Source organism: Hemibagrus wyckioides, linkage group LG11, assembly GCF_019097595.1.
Source record: "Hemibagrus wyckioides isolate EC202008001 linkage group LG11, SWU_Hwy_1.0, whole genome shotgun sequence".
Lineage (NCBI taxonomy): Eukaryota > Metazoa > Chordata > Actinopteri > Siluriformes > Bagridae > Hemibagrus > Hemibagrus wyckioides.
This window is the reverse complement of record NC_080720.1, coordinates 21459765-21479703: the sequence shown is the minus strand read 5'-3', so window position 1 is coordinate 21479703 and position 19939 is coordinate 21459765. Positions and strand designations below refer to the sequence as shown.

The 19939-nt window shown below is 38.0% G+C and overlaps 1 protein-coding gene across 1 annotated transcript; it reads left to right on the top strand.

Moving 5' to 3' along the window:
* Positions 1–485: 485 nt before the first annotated feature.
* On the top strand, positions 486–16900 carry arl8ba (ADP-ribosylation factor-like 8Ba). The gene is made up of 7 exons (XM_058403386.1): positions 486–713; positions 9658–9738; positions 9853–9926; positions 12443–12536; positions 12629–12696; positions 13920–13990; positions 14688–16900. Exons 1-7 carry the CDS (start codon positions 591–593, stop codon positions 14735–14737), a joined length of 561 nt encoding a protein of 186 aa, XP_058259369.1. The 5' UTR covers positions 486–590; the 3' UTR covers positions 14738–16900.
* Positions 16901–19939: the final 3039 nt, after the last annotated feature.

The following is a 19939-nucleotide window of genomic DNA, read 5'->3' as shown; positions in this document are numbered from 1 at the left end:
AGTTTTATTTATAAGTTGGTGTCTCAAACCCTAGCACTGCCAAGCTTCCACTATTGGTCCCTTGAGCAAAACCTTTAATCCTTTCTGCTCCAGGGGCCCTGCATCATGGCTGACCCCATCTTCTTAACAAACTGAGATATTTTGTATGTGTATCATTTGTATAATGTATGCGTGCTTCTTCCTAAGAGACATGTTTTACACTGTGATGGAACCATATCCAGGTTGTAAACCTACAAAAAAGGGTGACTACTAATGTATGACACTGTATGTATCGTGTGTTATACTGTTTATGTTGTGTTAAAGACACAAGTATTATTCCAACTACTTTAAATTCTTTCCATTTTATTTCTACGTATTTGCTCTGTGTCTCCCAGAACGAATTTATTGCAACTTAAAAGTGTTTGTTCTCTTTCCAGAGGAGATGGGGGTGCTTAATGAGCAACAGTGTGGAGCAGCAGTAATAGTAATCGCATCAGGGTCATATGACAAGCGCGCAGTTCCTCCCAAACATTACGCTCTTGCAAGCCGCTCACAGCCCGAGTGCGCCGAGAAAAACAAAGCCAAAGTGGTGGAATTTATCAGTCGCGGAAATGTTGGCGCTGATTAATCGTTTCCTAGACTGGGTTAAGTCCCTGTTTTGGAAGGAGGAGATGGAGTTAACGCTTGTTGGGCTTCAGTATTCGGGCAAAACCACGTTTGTCAATGTGATAGCTGTAAGTGTTTTCATCATCCCGTTTGTAATTTAGCTTAGCTTAGCTAGCAGTTGCTAACCCGCTGTTGATACATGTCTACGAATGTCATCCAGGTTTTCATGAAGCTTACTAGATATATTTGACAAATCTAAAACGTTGAAATATATAACTATCACAGAATGTCGGTAAAGAAGCAGTAACACGTCTTTACTATCAGCTAGTTAACTTACTAGCCTTAGCCAGCGAATTTGGCTAGCTTGGTTTATATGTGGCCTAAAGCTGCTTGTAGCTGTCATCTTGGCTATTGGCTATATATATATATATATATATATATATATATATATATATATATATATATATATATATATATATTCGCTTTCCCCACAGCTAGCTTAGTAGCTCTAAGTCATTCGCAGATAGCAGATATTACACAGATAGTATCGAGCTAGACGTGAAGCTAGCTAGCTAGCTTCGAACAGGCAGTGTCATGCTGCTGATTAGCTAATCCGAACCGATCATACAGGGCCCTGGACACAGCTGTGTTACTGGAAATGCATCGCTAATACTTGTTTATGACACGTTCATCTGTGCCGGGTGACGTAATGTGTTCGGTGTTTAAGTAAACAACTTGTTCATCAGCCCCGACATCTTCGTTATCAGCTAGGAAATTAGCTAAAAAAAATCACGGGTAAATCAGACGGCAGAAGGTGTGTGTGTGTGTGTGTGTGTTTTTGGCGTAAAGCCCCTGTTTTTCCGAGTATCTCGCTCATGTTCATTTGAACTTATGATCTTAGTGTCCCAGTTTTGCACCATTCTTTTGTTTGTTTTGCGTCTAGCTGTGTTGTCAGTCCACGACAAATAATCGACATGTTCTGCCGGTTTGCCAGCCTTGTATTTAGAGACAAGCTGAAGTAATGCCTAAGCTTTTAGATCCTGAACAAAGTGAAACTACGATCTGCCTTCATCCAATCCATACACTTGCACACAGGTGATTTGTCCTGTCTCACTGAAAGATCTGACCATAACAACAACATTTTTTTTTAAAGAATACTACTAATGCTTCCAGTATAATGTTATCCTTTGCTTATGCTGTAAATTGTCTTGTCAGGAAGAAAACTAAAAGAATCTTATAAACAGAGAAGTAATGAATTAATGGCTGAGCAAAAGTGAAGTGTAAATGCAGAGGATACATGGGGAAGCCAAAATACTGGTACAAGACACAACAACTACATACTGAAGGCACAGCATGAAAATGTGAAAGCAACTGAATGCAAGGAGTGGCATGTTAAAACCAAGCACAAAAGTCATCATAAAAACACTGGGCTGCTTTCGTGGATGCTTAGTCAACCATACACATATACGATAACTTCTGCTAATTTTGACACGTGAGCTTGAGCTATAAAGTGAAGGAAAAAACATGCACCTCCATGTTCCTCTTTTGTTAGCAACAATCTAGGCAGCGATGGTTAGTGATGTATGTGTATACAGTGAACTATACAGAAAGAGCATTACATGTCTGTATGGTGGCTGATAATTCCATAGAAAAATCAAGAAGTGATTTTTTTTTTTTTTAACACTTTTTTGCTGTTGGTGCCGTGTTAATTCAACATCGTTTGCTGGGGTTCAGGAGATCTTTCTGAATAGGAATTTTCAGTTGAGGACGTTTTTTCTTGCTGTGTTTATGATCTACTTAGAGGTTGGAAATTCTGAGCATATGAGCTGTAGCCCAGTTCTCACTTTTCCCTGCCACATTTGTCAGTGGAAAGAGACCACCACTAGACAACCACTAACCAGATGATATTTGGGTGCTGGATTTTTCTTAACATAACAGAGACATTGACACAGGTTATAGTGGTACGGTAGCGATGGCACAAGTGTTATCAGGTGCATGTCTATGTAAATGCTGTGAGTCCATTTTCTTTTCCCAAAAAATGAGATGAGAAATAAAAGAAGCAGCAGTCTGTCATTGCAAATCTACAAGACAGACCAGCAGGGTGTAAGAATTCATTGTGCTTAAAATGTCAAACGTTGCTTAAATGATTCACTCATTGTAACACCATATGTTATTGTTACTCATTGTAACATCATGTAGGATTTCGCAGTATAAGTTGACTTTGATATCAGGTGAATTGTTACGATTTTCTATACCGAAGTGTATGTCTTTGGGCAGAAATGTATAAAACACATAAAATTTCATCATTTCTGGCTTTTTATGAATACAGATGTATTCTTTTAGTATGTTTAGAAATTAAGAGTTTATAGACATTGATTGCTCGTCAGTCAGGACTGAGGAGCCGAGTTGCTGAGCTGAGCGAAATACTCTACCTAAAGACCTGTGTAAAAATGAAATTTTGCAGATATAATTATAAACCAATCATGTATGACTGTGAGCCATGCCATTTAATGCAGCTAAGAGACAGCCATGCCCTGTGTAGCATGCTTACACTGCTTACCAGCATCAGTTCCTAACAGTAATGTGTTTCTCGTCTTTAACGCCCATCTCTGGTTTGATCACCAAGCTCCTTCAAAATTAGGTTAAGTAAAAACCATTTGTTGGGATGGGAGTTGTGTGGAAGTGAATTCAGTGTCACAAGATTCATGATTCACAGGAATATCCATTAATCATGCGCCTGAGTTAAAGCCCTAATAAAGTGGTGTGCCTGTGAAGTGGGAGGAATTTCTTTCTGCCTTTCTTTCTGCCTTTCTTTCTTTCTTTCTTTCTTTCTTTCTTTCTTTCTTTCTTTCTTTCTTTCTTTCTTTCTTTCTTTCTTTCTTTCTTTCTTTCTTTCTTTCTTTCTTTCTTTCTTTCTTTCTGCCTTTCTTTCTTTCTTTCTGCCTTTCTTTCTTTCTTTCTTTCTTTCTGCCTTTCTTTCTTTCTTTCTTTCTGCCTTTCTTTCTTTCTTTCTTTCTTTCTTTCTGCCTTTCTGCCTTTCTTTCTGCCTTTCTGCCTTTCTTTCTTTCTTTCTTTCTGCCTTTCTTTCTTTCTGCCTTTCTTTCTGCCTTTCTGCCTTTCTTTCTTTCTTTCTTTCTTTCTGCCTTTCTGCCTTTCTGCCTTTCTTTCTGCCTTTCTTTCTGCCTTTCTTTCTGCCTTTCTTTCTGCCTTTCTGCCTTTCTTTCTGCCTTTCTTTCTTTCTTTCTGCCTTTCTGCCTTTCTGCCTTTCTTTCTGCCTTTCTTTCTTTCTTTCTTTCTTTCTTTCTGCCTTTCTTTCTTTCTTTCTTTCTTTCTTTCTTTCTTTCTTTCTTTCTTTCTTTCTGCCTTTCTTTCTTTCTGCCTTTCTTTCTTTCTGCCTTTCTTTCTGCCTTTCTTTCTTTCTGCCTAAGTCCCAAAATATTAAAAATTGGTCATTTAAATGACAAACTAGGTTAAAGCAATTGCTGATGAATGAATGAAGACAAACACTATATGCATTGCTGATAGCTGACAAACTTTGGACCTGACCACCTGTTTAGTAGGACACCTTGTATTTTTGGGTTCCTCTGGATTCCTGGTGAATTCCCAGGACCCTCTTTCTGCCTGTTTTTGTAATGGAGTATACACCTTTTTGTATGCTGGTTTGGGTGAGTTTTTTCGCTGCCCACTAAATCTCCCTCTTTGAAATCTGTAGCCCTAGTATGTGACCAGGAAAGTCAAACTAACACGAGCAGTTTGATTTGTCCGTAGGCAGAATATCATCAAATCAGTGCTGAAAGTATTGAACATTATATACTTCCCATGCAGTGTTGAAAAGATACCGAAGAAACTTTCAATATCTAATTGCAATGCTACCGACTACAGACATTGGCTTGAGAGTGAATATCAGTTGTGACTAGTTCCTGTTACTGTGCATCATATGTGGAAACAAGCCTATATGGCGAAATGATTTTGGAGCAATTCTGGTCTCTTACATACCCTTTGGCCCCTCTAAGCTTCCTCTTTTGTGAAGGGAAAATTACTTGAATTTCACCACAGAACACCTGACTCGGACAGCATTTGTGATGTAGTGCTGAGGTAACGTAGAGGCTTAAACCAGTCTCCTCTTAGTGCTCATAGCCACGATTTAAAAGGCCATAATATTGTGCACAGTATTTAGATGAGGACTTTACTCATCCTGAGTTGTTGCAGGACGAATAACGCAGCAGTGTATATTTTAATATTAGACTGAATTGAATTGAGACTCAGTTTTGTAAAAAGAAACTTAACAACTTAATAAAGTAAATATATATTAAACATTTTAGTCTCTGATCTAAACTCAAATTTTATTAGTCACATACATAATCGTACACAGTATGATATGCAGTGAAATGCTTACATGACTGTTATGACCCTAGGAAAAGGAATAAGGACAGAACAAAGACAAGATAAAAAATATAAAAATAAAATACAAAAATATAAAAAATAAGAATACGAAATATAAAAACAAGTTCACAGTAGCAAAAAATATAATAGAATAAAAAACAGAATAAAATATAATAAATATAAATAATCATGTGGATGAAGAATCATGTGATGTCTTCAAACCTGACGTTTTCAGTCACACCTTGTAGCCTTAATGCCTTTACTGTAGGAGTTTGTGCGTGTGTGTGTGTGTGTGTGTTTGTGCGCACTCACATTTGTACACGCACATATTGGCTTACGTTCAGACCAGGCAAGGGGGAGGTTACTATTAGTCACAAGACGCACTCAGCTCGGCTGAGGCAGTGTGAATCATGTGATGTCTTTGTCATGTGGTATTATACGCATTAGCAGTCACAGGGCTCACGTTACTGAGCTTTCTACAGAGGAGGGGAACTTAATGACGAATTAGCCGTATTTACCACAAACCCAAGCTGTATTGATGTACTGTTTAGGAAGGAGGGACTATGTGTATTCTTCTGGATTGTCAGATCCCCTGTATTATAAGAAAAACATCTGTTTTTATTAAAAATTGTATTGTAATTTAATGCATTTAGTCTGCCTTTTAAAACACCAGTAAAAGCAAATGGGAAGGGAATTTTTATTTTTACATTAAAAAATTATTTTAACTCACCTGAAATTGTGTGTCGAAAAGTTTGATTTTTATTGAAGGGTGCAAGTCTAGTACATGGTAAGGAATTTTTGTGTCATTCTCAAAACTTTAGGCCACAGCTGTAGATGGCACAATATATACAGGCAGCTGTGGAAAAAGGCTATGTTTTAAAAAAAAAAAAAATAGAAGTATTTTTATCAACTAACAAAATGCAAATTAATGATCAGAAGAGAAATCCAAATCACATCAGTATTTGTTGTGTCCAGCCTTTGCCTGCAAAACAGCATCAATACTTCTAGGTACAGTTGCATACAGTTTGAGGGAACTCAGCAGGTAGGTTGTTCCAAACAACTTGGAGAACTAACCACAGATGGAGGAAGGCTGCCTCAAATCCTTCTGTCTTGTCATGTAACCCCAGACAGACTCAATGATGTTGATATCAGGGTTCTGTGGGGGCCAAACCATCACTTCCAGGACGCTGAAGATAATCCTTAATAACATTGGCTGTATGTTTGGGGTCGTTGTCCTGCTGCAGAATAAATATGGGGCCGATCAGATGCGCCTCTGATGGTATTGCATGATGGATAAGTATTTGCCTGCATTTCTCAACTTCATTGAGGACATTAATCCTGACCAAATCTCCATCTCCATTTGCAGAAATGTAGCCCCAAACTTGCAAGGAACCTCCACCATACTTCACTGTTGCTTTCATTATTGTACCACTCTCCAGCCTTTCTGCAAACAACCTGCCTCCTGCTATAGCCAAATATTTCACATTCTGCATCATCAGTCCAGAGCACCTGCTGCCAGTCTTCTGCACCCCAATTCCTATGTTTTCCTGCATAGTTGAGTTGCTTAGCCTTGTTTCCACACCAAATGTATAACTTCTCTGGATAATAGTTGGGTGTACCTGGGTCCCACTGGTTTCCGCCAGTTCTTTGCTGATGGCACTGCTGGACATCTTCTGATGTGGAAGGAAAGTAAGCATGATGTGTCTTCCATCTGCTGCATTAAGTTTTATTTGGCCAACTACTGCATCTACAGTCCTCAGCATTGGCCGTTTCTTTGTGCCACTTCAGGATAGCTTGAACAGCACATCTTGAAACCCCAGTCTGCTTTGAAATCTGATGCAGTATAACTAGCTTGTGTCTTGTTGCTGTGCTTAAACCTGCAATGGTGTATAACCTATGAAATGAAACTGTCTTCCAAAATCTCACCTAAAAGCCTCCTACACAACTGTTTCTGTTTGACTTAATGACTGTGTTTCAACCTACATATGAAAGTGATGATCACTAGCACCTGCTTGCTGTAACTGGATCCTACAAAATCCCTGATTTTGTGCAAGTGTACAAAGTGTTCAAAATGCTGGTTGGAATGAAAGGGTAGTGACAACAAATATCAATTTGATTTAGATTTTTCTTCTGTTCACTCTCTTTGCATTTTATAAATTCATGAAAATAAACAATTAAAATATGTTTTTGCTTTACATCATTTTTTCCACACCTGAGTACTGTAGATGTCAATGGCACAAAATATCACTCTGTCTGAAAATACACACTGCTGTTCATACCATTGTTCTGTTGCACTGATAATGGAGGAAGAAGTATATGATAAATGCCTATTCTAACTAAAACGCGCACCTTGTTTTCTTTTTTCTTTTTCTTTTTGCAGCAGTTTGGCATCTGGTTACCATCTATACGAACACTTGCAAAAAAAAAACCACTCGGTCATGTTGTTGCGATTAGAAAGTCAGATTTCTCTGAAGTCTTGGGTGCACAACAAGCGTATTTTCTGCCATGATGGATGTTCATGTGTTCACCTTTTGTAATCTGCAATCTTCAACTGAATTATCAAATGATAAATGTGTAGATTTATTGTGTGCCTTCATTGTCCAGCAGTTTTCTGAGACCTTTAATTGTGGTACAGGTCTATGGTTTGTCACCATGACCGTGTTGATTGTCTGACATACCAGTTTTTAAAAAGAAAAAAAAAAAAAAAATCTATACATGTACAAAGATATTTTTGTTCCCTGGAGCTGGGGAGTTTAGATAAAATGTTTTACCTGTAATGGGATTAAGTCGTACAGGGACAAGTGGACACAAATGTATAGCTTCATGCTCACTCTTTTTGTCTTTTCGGAACTCAAACAATATTTCTCTTTTGCATGTAGCCAAAAATACTTCAAAAAATACACTTCAGAAGTGAAATTCTAGATAAAGTCTCCATTCAAACTCCACTTGAAAGACACCAATAGACAGATAATGAATCTGCAATGGGAAATGTTTACTCACTCTTTTTATCAGCATCATCCACCTTGGGCTCTGTACCTTATCAGCTGAGGTAAAAGTCGCTCACAGCATTTAAAACTGTTGACTGTTTATTGCTTCTTCAGTACTGGAATAATACCTCATTTTAAAGCAATTAACCCAGTATGTTATATGGAAAAATTTCATAATTTTATTAGGTCATTATGTCCATTTATGCTATGATAAATTCACTATTCACTGTATGAGGAAATCACACTTATCTAACAAACTTCTTAAAGTACATTTAGAAGTTTAAAAACTTAATTCTGTTGCTTTTTACTATTGTATTATATTAAGAATTTATCATTTAAGGAAATCAAAATCTAATAAATTTAAGAATAAGAATTCTTGTTTTACTATAAGTAGACTTATAAATGTAGAGGTCATCAGGGAGTGTTTCAGTGGAATGGGGTTGATTTTAAGTGAATCGAATTTTCTCCTTTTTTTTCTGTTGGGGAAACTTTAAAACATTTCAGTTCAAAAATTACTCTTCATTTGGCCAGGTTTGTTAAAAATACCGAATTTGTTTTTAAAGACTCTTCAGCAACCCTGTTAAAGGCTAGTGACGTACATTGCTTTATTAATATTCCAGTATTTTCGAGCATCTCTGATTTTATTGTTGATACATTTGCATAGAGAAACTCTAGTTCATCTGCTCTCTTGCACCCCAAATCCTTAAACTCTAAAAAATGAATTATTCGAACCAATGGCTGTGGGCATTTGCTTTTTCAGCTACAAAAGGCCTGGCACATAGTCAGCATTGCAGTTTTCAGTGGGGTTGATGTCAAGGTTCTGTACAGGTCACACTAACCTTGGCAAACAATGTCCCATATCTGGTTGTATACTGTTGCGTATTGTTGCCCCAAAGGTGGAAGAACAAAATTGTTTAGGATGTCTTAGTACTCTGTGGATTTTCCTTCACTGGAACCTAAAGGCCCAAACATATTCCAGCATAACACTACACAAAGCAAGTTCCATGAAGACATGGGTTGCCAAAGTTTGTGTTGACAAACTAATGCACACATCCCTCACCTAACCCCACTGAACAGCTTTCGAATGAACTGAAACTCTTGTGGCTTTATTGGCAGAAATCCCCAGTCTCAGTGTTCCAAAATTCAGTGTGATGTTCAGCAAGCATATATGGGTCTAATGGTCAGGTCCACACACTTTTGGCCATGTATAGAATGTATAGAGTAGGAACATACACTTGTCAAGGGTTTGGGGTCTAGTGAGGATTGAAACTAAATTTGCAATGATATGGTTTTTAAATGTTTATTAGTATTCTAAAAACAATGGAAAATGTTCAAATAGAAACCTTAAAAAGCCAATATGGTGTTAATTCTCTTCAAATTTGCAGTGTTAAACAAAAATGCAGAGAAGCACTTTGTCATGTGTACCTCTGTGCTAACAGGATATAGATAAGATCATAGTTATTCAGTCTTGAAAAGAGATTGAGTAAATCATGATGAAGTGGTGTTGTGTTCCTGTTTGAAGTAAAAGTTGGCAGCTGACATTTCACAAAAATGACTGAAAATACAAAGTCACTCTTTCTCTTGCAGTTGTATGTTCAAGAAGTTAATCATGAAAATAAGTCAACGAGAAATACAACAGTGTTAAGACTAATGGAATGTGTAATCAGAAACTTTTTTTCTTTCTCCTCAATTTAATTTTTAGTCTGGACAATTCAGCGAAGACATGATCCCAACAGTTGGATTCAACATGCGAAAGGTCACAAAAGGAAACGTCACAATTAAGGTACAGTTTCCCACTTCCTGTCTCCTGTAGCAAATCTCTATTTTAATGAATGGAGGACTGGGACTTAGATGATGTGTATGCTTCCGTCTAATCTGATATTGTCATTCTCTCCAGATTTGGGATATAGGGGGACAACCCAGGTTTAGGAGCATGTGGGAACGGTACTGTCGAGGAGTAAATGCCATAGTGTGAGTGTCTGGTTTTCTTCCTTAATATCTATGCAAATACTGTTAAAAATATGGCTAGGATTCTTAAAGTGCAGTACCAGTTAATTGAATAAGTTTATTCATAGCTTGCCATTCCACTGTATCTTAAAAAATGTTCTAAACACCTATGAGGTATTATTGGAAAAAAAAAAAAAAACAACTTCCAAGAAGAAGATGTCATATATTCGTTGGTACTGTGCACTATGTAGTACTACTCAGAAGATGAGGCGTTCACAGAAAAATGCTTGTTAGTTCCTGTTCTAAACCAGATGCTGGGTGAGTGGCAGTGATGCAGTAAGGGCCATCTGCGGAAAGAAATACCTACAGTGCCTTGTAAACCTATTCAACCTACAGCTAACAGATTTGTCTGTATTCCAGTCATTAATCACAAAACAAAAACAAAATTCATTTTTCGTAACAGAAAAATGTTGTTTGCAGAACTATTCAACCCCTTCAGACTTGTATTTGGTAGAATCATCTTTTTTTCTGCAGTAGCAGTTTTAAGTCTGTTGGAGAAAGTTCCTACCAGCTTTGCACAGTGACGTGTTTTTTTTTTTTTTTTTTTTTTTTTTTGTCTTGTCTTTTCTACCTGGTAGATTTACTCCAGATTCTACAGGTTGGTTGGATGTTGTTTGCTGGCTGCATTTTTTGAACAGAGCCACAAGTTTTTTATTTGGATTCAGATCTGGACCCCTGTAGAACATTTATCTTTTTGTTTTTAACCACTTCTGCCTTGCTTTGACCATGTGGTTGGAACCAGCATATTGCTTTAAAGGTTGAGTTTCTCCTTAGCGTTAAGGTTTTTTTTTTTTCAGTCTTGGTCTGAACACACACAAATATTTTCTCTGAACACCGGTACTTTCCAGAGCCGTCTGCTCAATACTCTGCTGTTCACACTGCTGACTCATGAATGTGTAGCAGAGTACAGTTCAAATCACTTCAAGTTTGCTGTTGACACTACAGATGTGGGACTCAGCAAGCATGGTGTACCGACAATAGTCTGTCTTTACATTTAAATTCATAACATTGGCCAAGGACCACCAGCCTGCCACAGTAGGGCCCTTGAGCAAGGCCCTTAACCCTCAACTGCTCATTTGATTAAATGAGATCATTTGTTTCGGATAAGGCCATCTTCCATACATCATAAATGTAAATGTCAGAGTAAAAGCTCCAAGTTCCTTGGTGTGTACGTGACTGATGACAACTCCTAGATTGTCAAGACCTGCCTAGTCAAAAAAGCCCAGAAGCTCCACTAATTCTTGAAGTTGAAGAAAGCCAAAATTTCCACCACCCATCCTCACAACCTTTTCCAGAGGTAAAATAGACAGCATTCTCTCAGATGACTCAACATGTGGTACAGGAACTGCACAGTGTTCAACCACAAGGCCCTACACGAACAGCTGAGAAGATTATCAGGGTCTCTCTACCCACCATCATATTGTGAATGGTAGTAGAAGTTCTAGGAGCTTCATGCCATCACCAGTAGAGACTGCAACAGTTTGCTTCTTGAGGCAGTCTGGTTTCTCAGCAGCATGCTAGTCAAAGCCATAAACCAGTGTGAATCAATACAACTGCACATAGTACTTTGCAAAGCATATATATCAGACAATTTTTATTAAGGAACTAATAACTGAGTGGTTTACAGTTTACAGCCCATGTTGTGTGCATTTATTGTTCTGAATGCATCTCACATGTTTGTGTATTGCACTTTATTGTGGCCTTCTGTACTGTACTTGCACTTTGGTCCAGGAGGAAAGACATTTCATTCCAATGTATACAGCTATAAGGGAGGACAATGAAAACCCACTTGACTTGAATCTTGTGCTTCCGTATGGCACTTTTTGAACAGCAGAATATAATTCAGAATATAGCAGTTTCTTTCTAGCCACCATCACTTACAATAATCAGTTATATACAACTCTTGACATTGTTGTCTGGTGCACCTCTGTAACCCCTTCAGGGTGATTATTGCTCTCTGTATTTTCTCTCACCAGTCTCTGTCTTTGTTTTTATTATTGTCTTAGATGGTGTGAGGCAGTTTCCACTTCTCACTAATAATCTAGCAGCAATTGTCCAACCTCTTAGATAGAATTATGCCCGATTCTATTTATGAAAATAGATGAATTTTTATGAAGTCATGAAATTCTATTACCAAGTAATTTCCTTTGAATGCTGATTAGTTTTAATTTTCACTTCTTTCTTTCTCCTGACTGTCACGTCAATGCTAATTCAGCCTGGGTGTCAGAAAATAGTAGCTGTTTTAATATTTCACAAATTAAGGCCAATTATTAGTCGAGTGTGTCGTTCTTAAGTAGTGCCTTTCAACCCTGGAGGGTTGAATACAAAAATGACAGAAATTATACAAATGTACATTAGTCATTTTGTTATTCAGACAAATCTGAAGTTCTAGGGAGGGTTGAATAGTTTAGGATTACTTAAATGTACTTGCATACTAGTGTACTTCAGACACTTTACAGTGTTTTATTCTCCTACTAAAGGTACATGGTGGATGCAGCAGATCGAGATAAAGTAGAAGCTTCCCGGAATGAGCTGCATAATCTGTTAGACAAACCGCAGTTACAAGGAATTCCTGTAAGTCCTGTTCTACATTTTTCACAGCTGAAACAAACGTTTAGGATTCTGCCTCCTGCCAAGCTTTTAATCTTTAAAATGTTGTATTTCAGGTATTGGTACTTGGTAACAAGAGGGATCTACCTAATGCACTGGATGAAAAACAGCTTATTGAAAAAATGTAAGTACAAAATTGATTTCTTTCTATTTTGAACCAGCTTTAACATTGGCTTCATGTATACATTCAGTGGACACTTTATTAGGTTCTCACAGGTCTATCTTCATTAACACTGATACAAAATGTAAGCCCTATGTAGGATATGCAGTCACTGAGTGTAGTCTGGTGTCATGAGCAGTTTGTCTTTACTCCACTATCCATTCTGTCAGTGAAAAGTCTGTCGGTTACCACGGTGATGCTGGGGTTATTAAAAAACAGTGTCACTTCTTAGGTGAGAACTATCTTCCAACCAAATATATCTAGATCACGTTAGATTGAATAGCACAATTTGTACATTAAAAAGAATAAGGTGGACTAATAAGGAGTGCTAATTAGAATTCTTAGTGCATGCTTAGAACCATGGTTGTTGCTGTGACTGACTAATATATTCCAGTGGCGCACACACTTTTCACTAAAACGGAAAGTAGCGTAGCACCGACAAATTCTGTCACAAGCTACAGCCACGAAGCATGTTTAAATATTGCACTTATATGGAAGTTGCACCTGAAAATGACCGGTGAATATAGGTATAAGCTGGATGTATCTAATTCTGTGTCAGTTAGCTGTGTGTGTGTAATAATTTTTTCCAGAAACACTGACATTTTTGTTGGTTTTCACAACAGTAAACACATTTATGTTTGTTGTGATACTCCATTCTAGGGCTTCTTGGTTTCATGTTTTCCCTTTACAATATTTTGTCACTGACATTTAAATAATGGTGAGAATGGTGAGTCTGATCACAGCACCTTGAAGCACACTAAGGTGACTCTCAGCCATTGTATGTTTTTAACACAGAAACAAACTCTTATTTTGAAAGGAAGTACTGCCATCTATTGGCTGTGTGTCTTTAACTCTGCTGGGGTTTCCAATCTGGTATATAAAAAAGACGGAAGAAGGAGAAGGTGTTAAAGCAGTGTTATGTTCAGTTCCTTAAAACTTGTCCATGCTTTCGATTTTCTGCACAAAATGTCCACATGCCACAGTATAGACCTGGACAAACCCTTGTTCTGCATAGACTGCTCAGAATATTCTGCGGGAATATAGGAACAGTACGGTGTATTGTATATGCTTTGGCTTCAGATATTTGAAAAAGTTATTTATATCAATTGAAGAATACTGGCCTGAGTGATCTTACAAATACATATACAATATATAAGTTTAAATAGATAATTTTTTTTCCCCACCAGGAATTTGGCTGCTATTCAAGATCGGGAGATTTGCTGCTACTCCATTTCCTGCAAAGAGAAAGATAACATTGGTAAGATGGTATACTTCAGTATTATTGCCACCACTTAAGGACATAGACAGGATGATTGGAGAAATTTCTTAAGAATAGCTTGGATTGACTGTAGAGAAACACTTGCTTTAATCAGCTATCCTTTTTATTGGTTGCGTGTCAGAATTTGTATACATGCATCATATACTAGCTGAGAGAAGTTCAATAAACCCCAACCACAGTCACTGACCACTGAGCTGAACGTTCCGTTATAAAATGTTCTACCACATAGGTAATAATAGAATATTGTAATAGAATTTTGTAACCAGAGAAGGTGATCTTTGTCATTGTTATATCCAGCAACCTCAAATAATTGTATTCCAGTACTCCAGGACCAGAAAACCCTGGTTTAGATAATAAGGAAAACTTGATTTATCTTTGTTATAACAGTAGTACAAATCACTTTTGTAAGCTCTTCTTTAGAGAAATAGACAAAATGCAGCTCTCTGCAGCCCTCGTTCAAACTACGTGAGGAAGTTTTGTATTGTGGTTAGTCTTTTGTTTTTGGTGATGCACACCATTAGCATGTTTGTGGAAAATTGGAATTCATAGAAGAAAAATGCCCTGATGCAAATGTAAAATTGATTATTTATGCTTTATGTTCATTATAACATGTTGACTTTTAAGTCTTTATGCGTCTCAGTTGTAACTCTCTCTTTTTTTTTCTCGTTCCTCTTAGACATCACACTGCAATGGCTCATCCAGCATTCGAAAACGCGGAGAAGTTGAAAGCCGTGTTGGAGATTCACGTGCTGACACGTTCCTCTTACACCCCATCCTGCTTACTCTGTGAAACTGTACAGTCGTCCCATCACACTATTTCCACCACTGTTGGTCACAGATATCCCTGTCACACCCGTCATTACCAAAAGCCAGCCTTCTGAACCTATCGCTAAATGATGTAAGCCTGCAGTTTCCAGCCAACACCTCCTCCTCCTCCTACTACTACTCCTTTGAGAAGATCTCCCACCTGCTTAAACAAAAGCTCAGCAGTCTCTATTCTACAAACTAGCTTCGTTTTCTTGAGGGTTTTAACCTCCAGTCAGTCCTATTTTCAAATCATGGATTTGGAAATTGATTGAAGACATTTCTGTTTTTTCCTCCCCTCACTAAAGTATGCCAGGCCTTGCTCATGTGAGAATGTAATTGTGTATGATTGTTGCCTCTCTCTGTCTTGCTCTCTCTTTTACTGGCCAAAAGATTTCTTCTGAGAAAGCAGTTTGTAATATTTAACTGAGGAGTGTTAAAAATATCTTGACACATATGTAGAAATATTGATCACTTAACTATTTTTTACTATGTTGAGCAGAAATCTATTTAAGTGAATGTATGGAAGGGTTAGGTGTAGTCTCTCCTTCAACTCAGTGATGTCTTGCTGTGGGTAAGCTGGAAGAGAGAGGCAGCGAAGTTTAAAGTGCCTTGTGCAGCAGACGTCTCCCTGAAGAGGAACAGTATGCTAGGTGGGTCTGCCTAGAACCCCATTCACCTATAAAGAAATTGAAACAAATAAAATCGGCATGCTTTTAAGGTAGATTATTGTACCATTTGCCATTCTGAGCATCTCTGTAAAGAGAAAAATATTTGAAGCCCTCAATATCAATGCACTTTTGTAAATATGAACCAATAAATAATTCTTGACATCTGAAAGAAAAGCATATTTTGTAAAATAACTCAGCCCTTACATTGACTTACAGAACCAAATTAACACAATTAAAGATGTGTTTCTTTGAGATTGTTTAAAATGTTCTATTTTAATAGTCCAACACATGTTGAGGAAGTGTCTCGTATAACTCTAATATGTTCAGATTTTGAATCCCAAAGTACATGTGAATTAAAAAGTCTCATGAGATGGGAACTAATTTTTCATACAGTTTAGAGCTCTTCTTCACCAAAAGGCACAGCTTGTCATGGCTCGGCAACATGCATGAGCCTAGGACTGTAGATATTCTGGCCATGCGTGTTGCTTTAACATTAAACATAAATCTGCTTGTGAAAAGTATGATTTCTTCTGAAGGGTATCAGGTGGTGACTTGATGGGCACAAGTAGTTAAATACTACATGAAATTCCAATAAATGATTTTGAAATGAAACCAGGCATCTCAGTTGATGTTACAAAGCTTCAGTTTAATAGCTGTCCAAGCTCTCAGTTAACCAAGTGTGCCAATACTTTGATCATACAAATCATTCCTTTATTTTCAGTAATCTTTTAATCCTGGTCAGAGCTGACAGCATTGAGATATACAATAGATGGGACACAAAAACATACACAAATCACTAATGGACTTTTTTTGAGAGCTGAGAGGAAACCCACACAGACCCAACACACACGATATTACCAAAGGTTTTGGGACACCCCTCCAAATTATTGAATTCAGGTGTTGTGTTTCAGGGGTTGAGCTTGACCCCTTAGTTCCAGTGAAAGGAACTCTTAATGCTTCAACATATCAAGACATTTTGGACAATTTCATGCTCACAACTTTGTGGGAACAGTTTGGGGATGACCCCTTCCTGTTCTGACATGACTGCACACCAGTGCACAAAGCAAAGTCCATAAAGACATGGATGAGCGAGTTTGGTGTGGAGGAACTTCAGAAGAACAAAGAAAAGTTGTTGAAACAAAGGTTCCCACAAAGTTTCGAGCATAAAATTGACCAAAATGTCTTGGTATGCTGATGCATTAAGAGTTCCTTTCACTGTCACAATTCAGTGATTTGCAGGAGTGTCCCAATACCTTTGGCAATATAAGTGTACACACAAGCAGCTGTGTGTCTTCTGTGGCTGAATTCTATAATGTCTTTTCTTGTCTGGGGTATGACATTAGGGTACAAAGAAACTGAATAGGAAACCATTTGATTTGCTTCAACTGGGCAGATTTTACTAGGATCATTAAGAAATGTAAAATGAAGCTACACAATAAAAAAAAAACATTATTGTAAATAAATAAGATGAATAAAATATTGAATTGCTGTTTCAAACAGTGGAAACTATTGAAGACTGAGACACTTTAATGGACACTGCACTAGCCTGCTACTGAAGATATTTGTGCCTGTAAGAAGCAGAGGACTCTTTGCCCATACATTTTCACATTGTATTTAATACTGCTTCTACATTTCTGGCTCTTTCACTAAATTCACAACTGTGTGATTTTTACAGTTGATGTCTGCAAGAGCTCCTGATGATTTGCATCGGTTATATAACACTTGCAAAGACCTGTGTAGAAAGTTCGAGAAAGTATTTGAAGTGGTATGCCTTGTCCTGAATACACAAGAATGAAGGCAGTTGATTAATATAGTCCATGTTGTTTCCAGACATGTTTCCTTACCATCACACTGGAAGACCCAGACACTAGAGACACACACAGAACGGACACATTTAACTTCACCAAAATGGTGGCACTCTGTTTTCAGTTGAAAGTATTGATTACACACTGTAGGACTATGTAGATTCATACTATCACTTTTTTTTGCCTGAGTATTGAGGTAGCTTGCACCACAAGTGAAAGAGGATTGGTTTTCTTAGGAACCTTTTGGGTTTCTGGAGTCTGCTTTGTGAACAAAAATCTATGACTTTGTAAAGTTTGCTTCTTGTCTATTTAGAAGCACCTGCAAAGACCAGACCAGACATATGCAGGCATTATGTCCTTTAATCATTCACTTCGCTGATTTCACATTTCATAAGTAAGAACAGATTGTGAAGGTTGAAATGGCAAAGCAATAGCACAACTGTACATAAAATATTGCAGTCCACACAGCATAACGAGGTACGTATCAGAGCTCAAAAGTGGACAGATAGTGTAAACACTGTTCCCCGAAGGTTGTGCCATGCATCATGATAATGCATCAATACACACAGACTGGTGACACAGTAGTGTGATAAACATGACAGTGATTTCTCATTGTCTGTATAGTCACCTGATCTGAATATTATTGAGCCCCTTTGAGGGTTTTTGGAGGAACGAGTCAGGAAACATCCTCCACCAGCGACCTGACCACTGTTCTGCAAGAGAAATGGCTCAGAATCCCTCTGGTCACTATGCAGGACATGTATCTGTCTCAAACAGTTAAGACTCTGTGATGTTGATTGGAAGGTTGAGGTTCAAGCCCCAGCACTGCCAAGCTGCCTCTGTAGGACCTTTAGACAAGGCTCTTAACCCTCTTTGCTTTAGGGATGCTGTATCATGGCTGACCCTGTGCTCTGACCCTAATTTCCTAAGAAGCTGGGATACATACAGAATACAGATTTTACAGTGCTGTAAAGAATGTGTGACAAATGAAGGCTTCTTTTTTTCTTTTGATTATGCATCTGCTGAGGAGACAGGTCAACTTTTCTCAATCTGCTTAGAAAGCGCAGCTTTTCTTATGAGCCATGAGGTATTGTTTGACAAAGTAAATTGTTCTGTAATGTATACTCTTAGGAATTTGTATCTGCTCATTCTTTCTGATGCAGTGCCCTATATACGCATAGGGCATGCTCTCCTTTCCTTCTTCTGAAACCAACAATGATGCCCTTCGTTTTGCTGACATAAAAGGAGAGGTTTTTGTCAGCACACCATACAGTATAGAGAGCTACTTCCTGCCCATAGACAGTTTCATCATTTCTGGTAATTAGGCCTATGACTGTGGTGTCATCAGCAAACTTAATGATGAATTTCGAGTCATGGGTCGTTTCTTACAACCACCTGAAATACTCTAGCAACTACTTTAATACTGTCCTGCATAAATAACTGCATGGAAAAAATGCCAGTAATCATGACTCAATCTTCCTGCCGGAAATGCCTGATCCATCTTCTGCTTGTGGATCACTTGCTGCTTCAAATCACCTTATCTTGCACTTTCATTATTTAGTGGCTACCTTCCGTTGGATATTTAAGCTAAAGTACTGTTTGACTGTATGGTATGCATTTGTGGTTGAGTAATGATTCACAATCTCTTCATCTGCTTAGACCCAGAAAGGTTACCTTTTGCGTCTGGTTCCTCATCTCCTCTTGCTTGCCATATAAAAATACCTATATACACTATATTGGCAAAAGTTTTCAGAAATCTGCTTTACATGCACATGAATTCAATATGGAGTTAGCCCGCCCTATGCAGCTATAGCAGCTTCAACTCTTCTGGGAAGGCTTTCCACAAGGTTTAGGAGTGTGTTTATGGGAATTTTTGACCATTCCTTAAGCGCATTTGTGAGGTCAGACACTGATGATGGACAAGAAGGCCTGGCTTGCATTCTCCACTCTAATTCATCCCAAACATGTTCTGTCAGGTTGAGGTCAGGACTCTGTGCAGGCCAGTCGATTTCCTCCATACCAACTCACTCATCCATGTCTTTATGGACCTTGCTTTGTGCACTGGTGTGCAGTCATGTTGGAACAGGAAGGGGTCATCTCCAAACTGTTCCCACAAAGTTGTGAGCATGAAATTGTACAAAATGTCTTGGTATGCTGAAGCATTAAGAGGTCCTTTCAGTGGAACTAAGGGACCAAACCCACCCCTGAAAAACAACACCTGTATTCCCAAAACCTTTGGCAATATGGTGTATGTGCGGTTTTCTAGTTATAAAGTCGCCCCCTAGTGGCCGATTGTGATGAAATTTGGGGATCCTATCCTATGTATTGTAAAGTTGTAACTACTGTTGTAGTATTGTAAATACTTGTAAAGTCCAACCCCTGAAAAACAACACCTGAATTCAATGATTTGGAGGGGTGTCCCAAAACTTTTGGCAATATAGTGTAAGTATAGTGTAAATATAGTAAGTATAATATTAATGTACTGTACATTTACTGTACAATGTACCAGTGATTACAGTTTGCCTCTTATGAATAAACAATAAGTACTGAGTGGTCATTTGAGTGAAAACAAAATCTCTGACCATTGTACATTACTATGGATTGTCATGAATGCAGTTATTCAGCAATATCAATATTTCTGTTTTATT

Excerpts from the sequence above, each read along its gene's own strand:
- arl8ba (XM_058403386.1), top strand. The coding sequence starts at position 591 with ATGTTGGCGCTGATTAATCGTTTCCTAGACTGGGTTAAGTCCCTGTTT. Across the intron at positions 12,537-12,628 it reads CGCAGTTACAAGGAATTCCT|GTATTGGTACTTGGTAACAA; the intron begins GTAAGTCCTGTT and ends GTTGTATTTCAG. Across the intron at positions 13,991-14,687 it reads CAAAGAGAAAGATAACATTG|ACATCACACTGCAATGGCTC; the intron begins GTAAGATGGTAT and ends CGTTCCTCTTAG.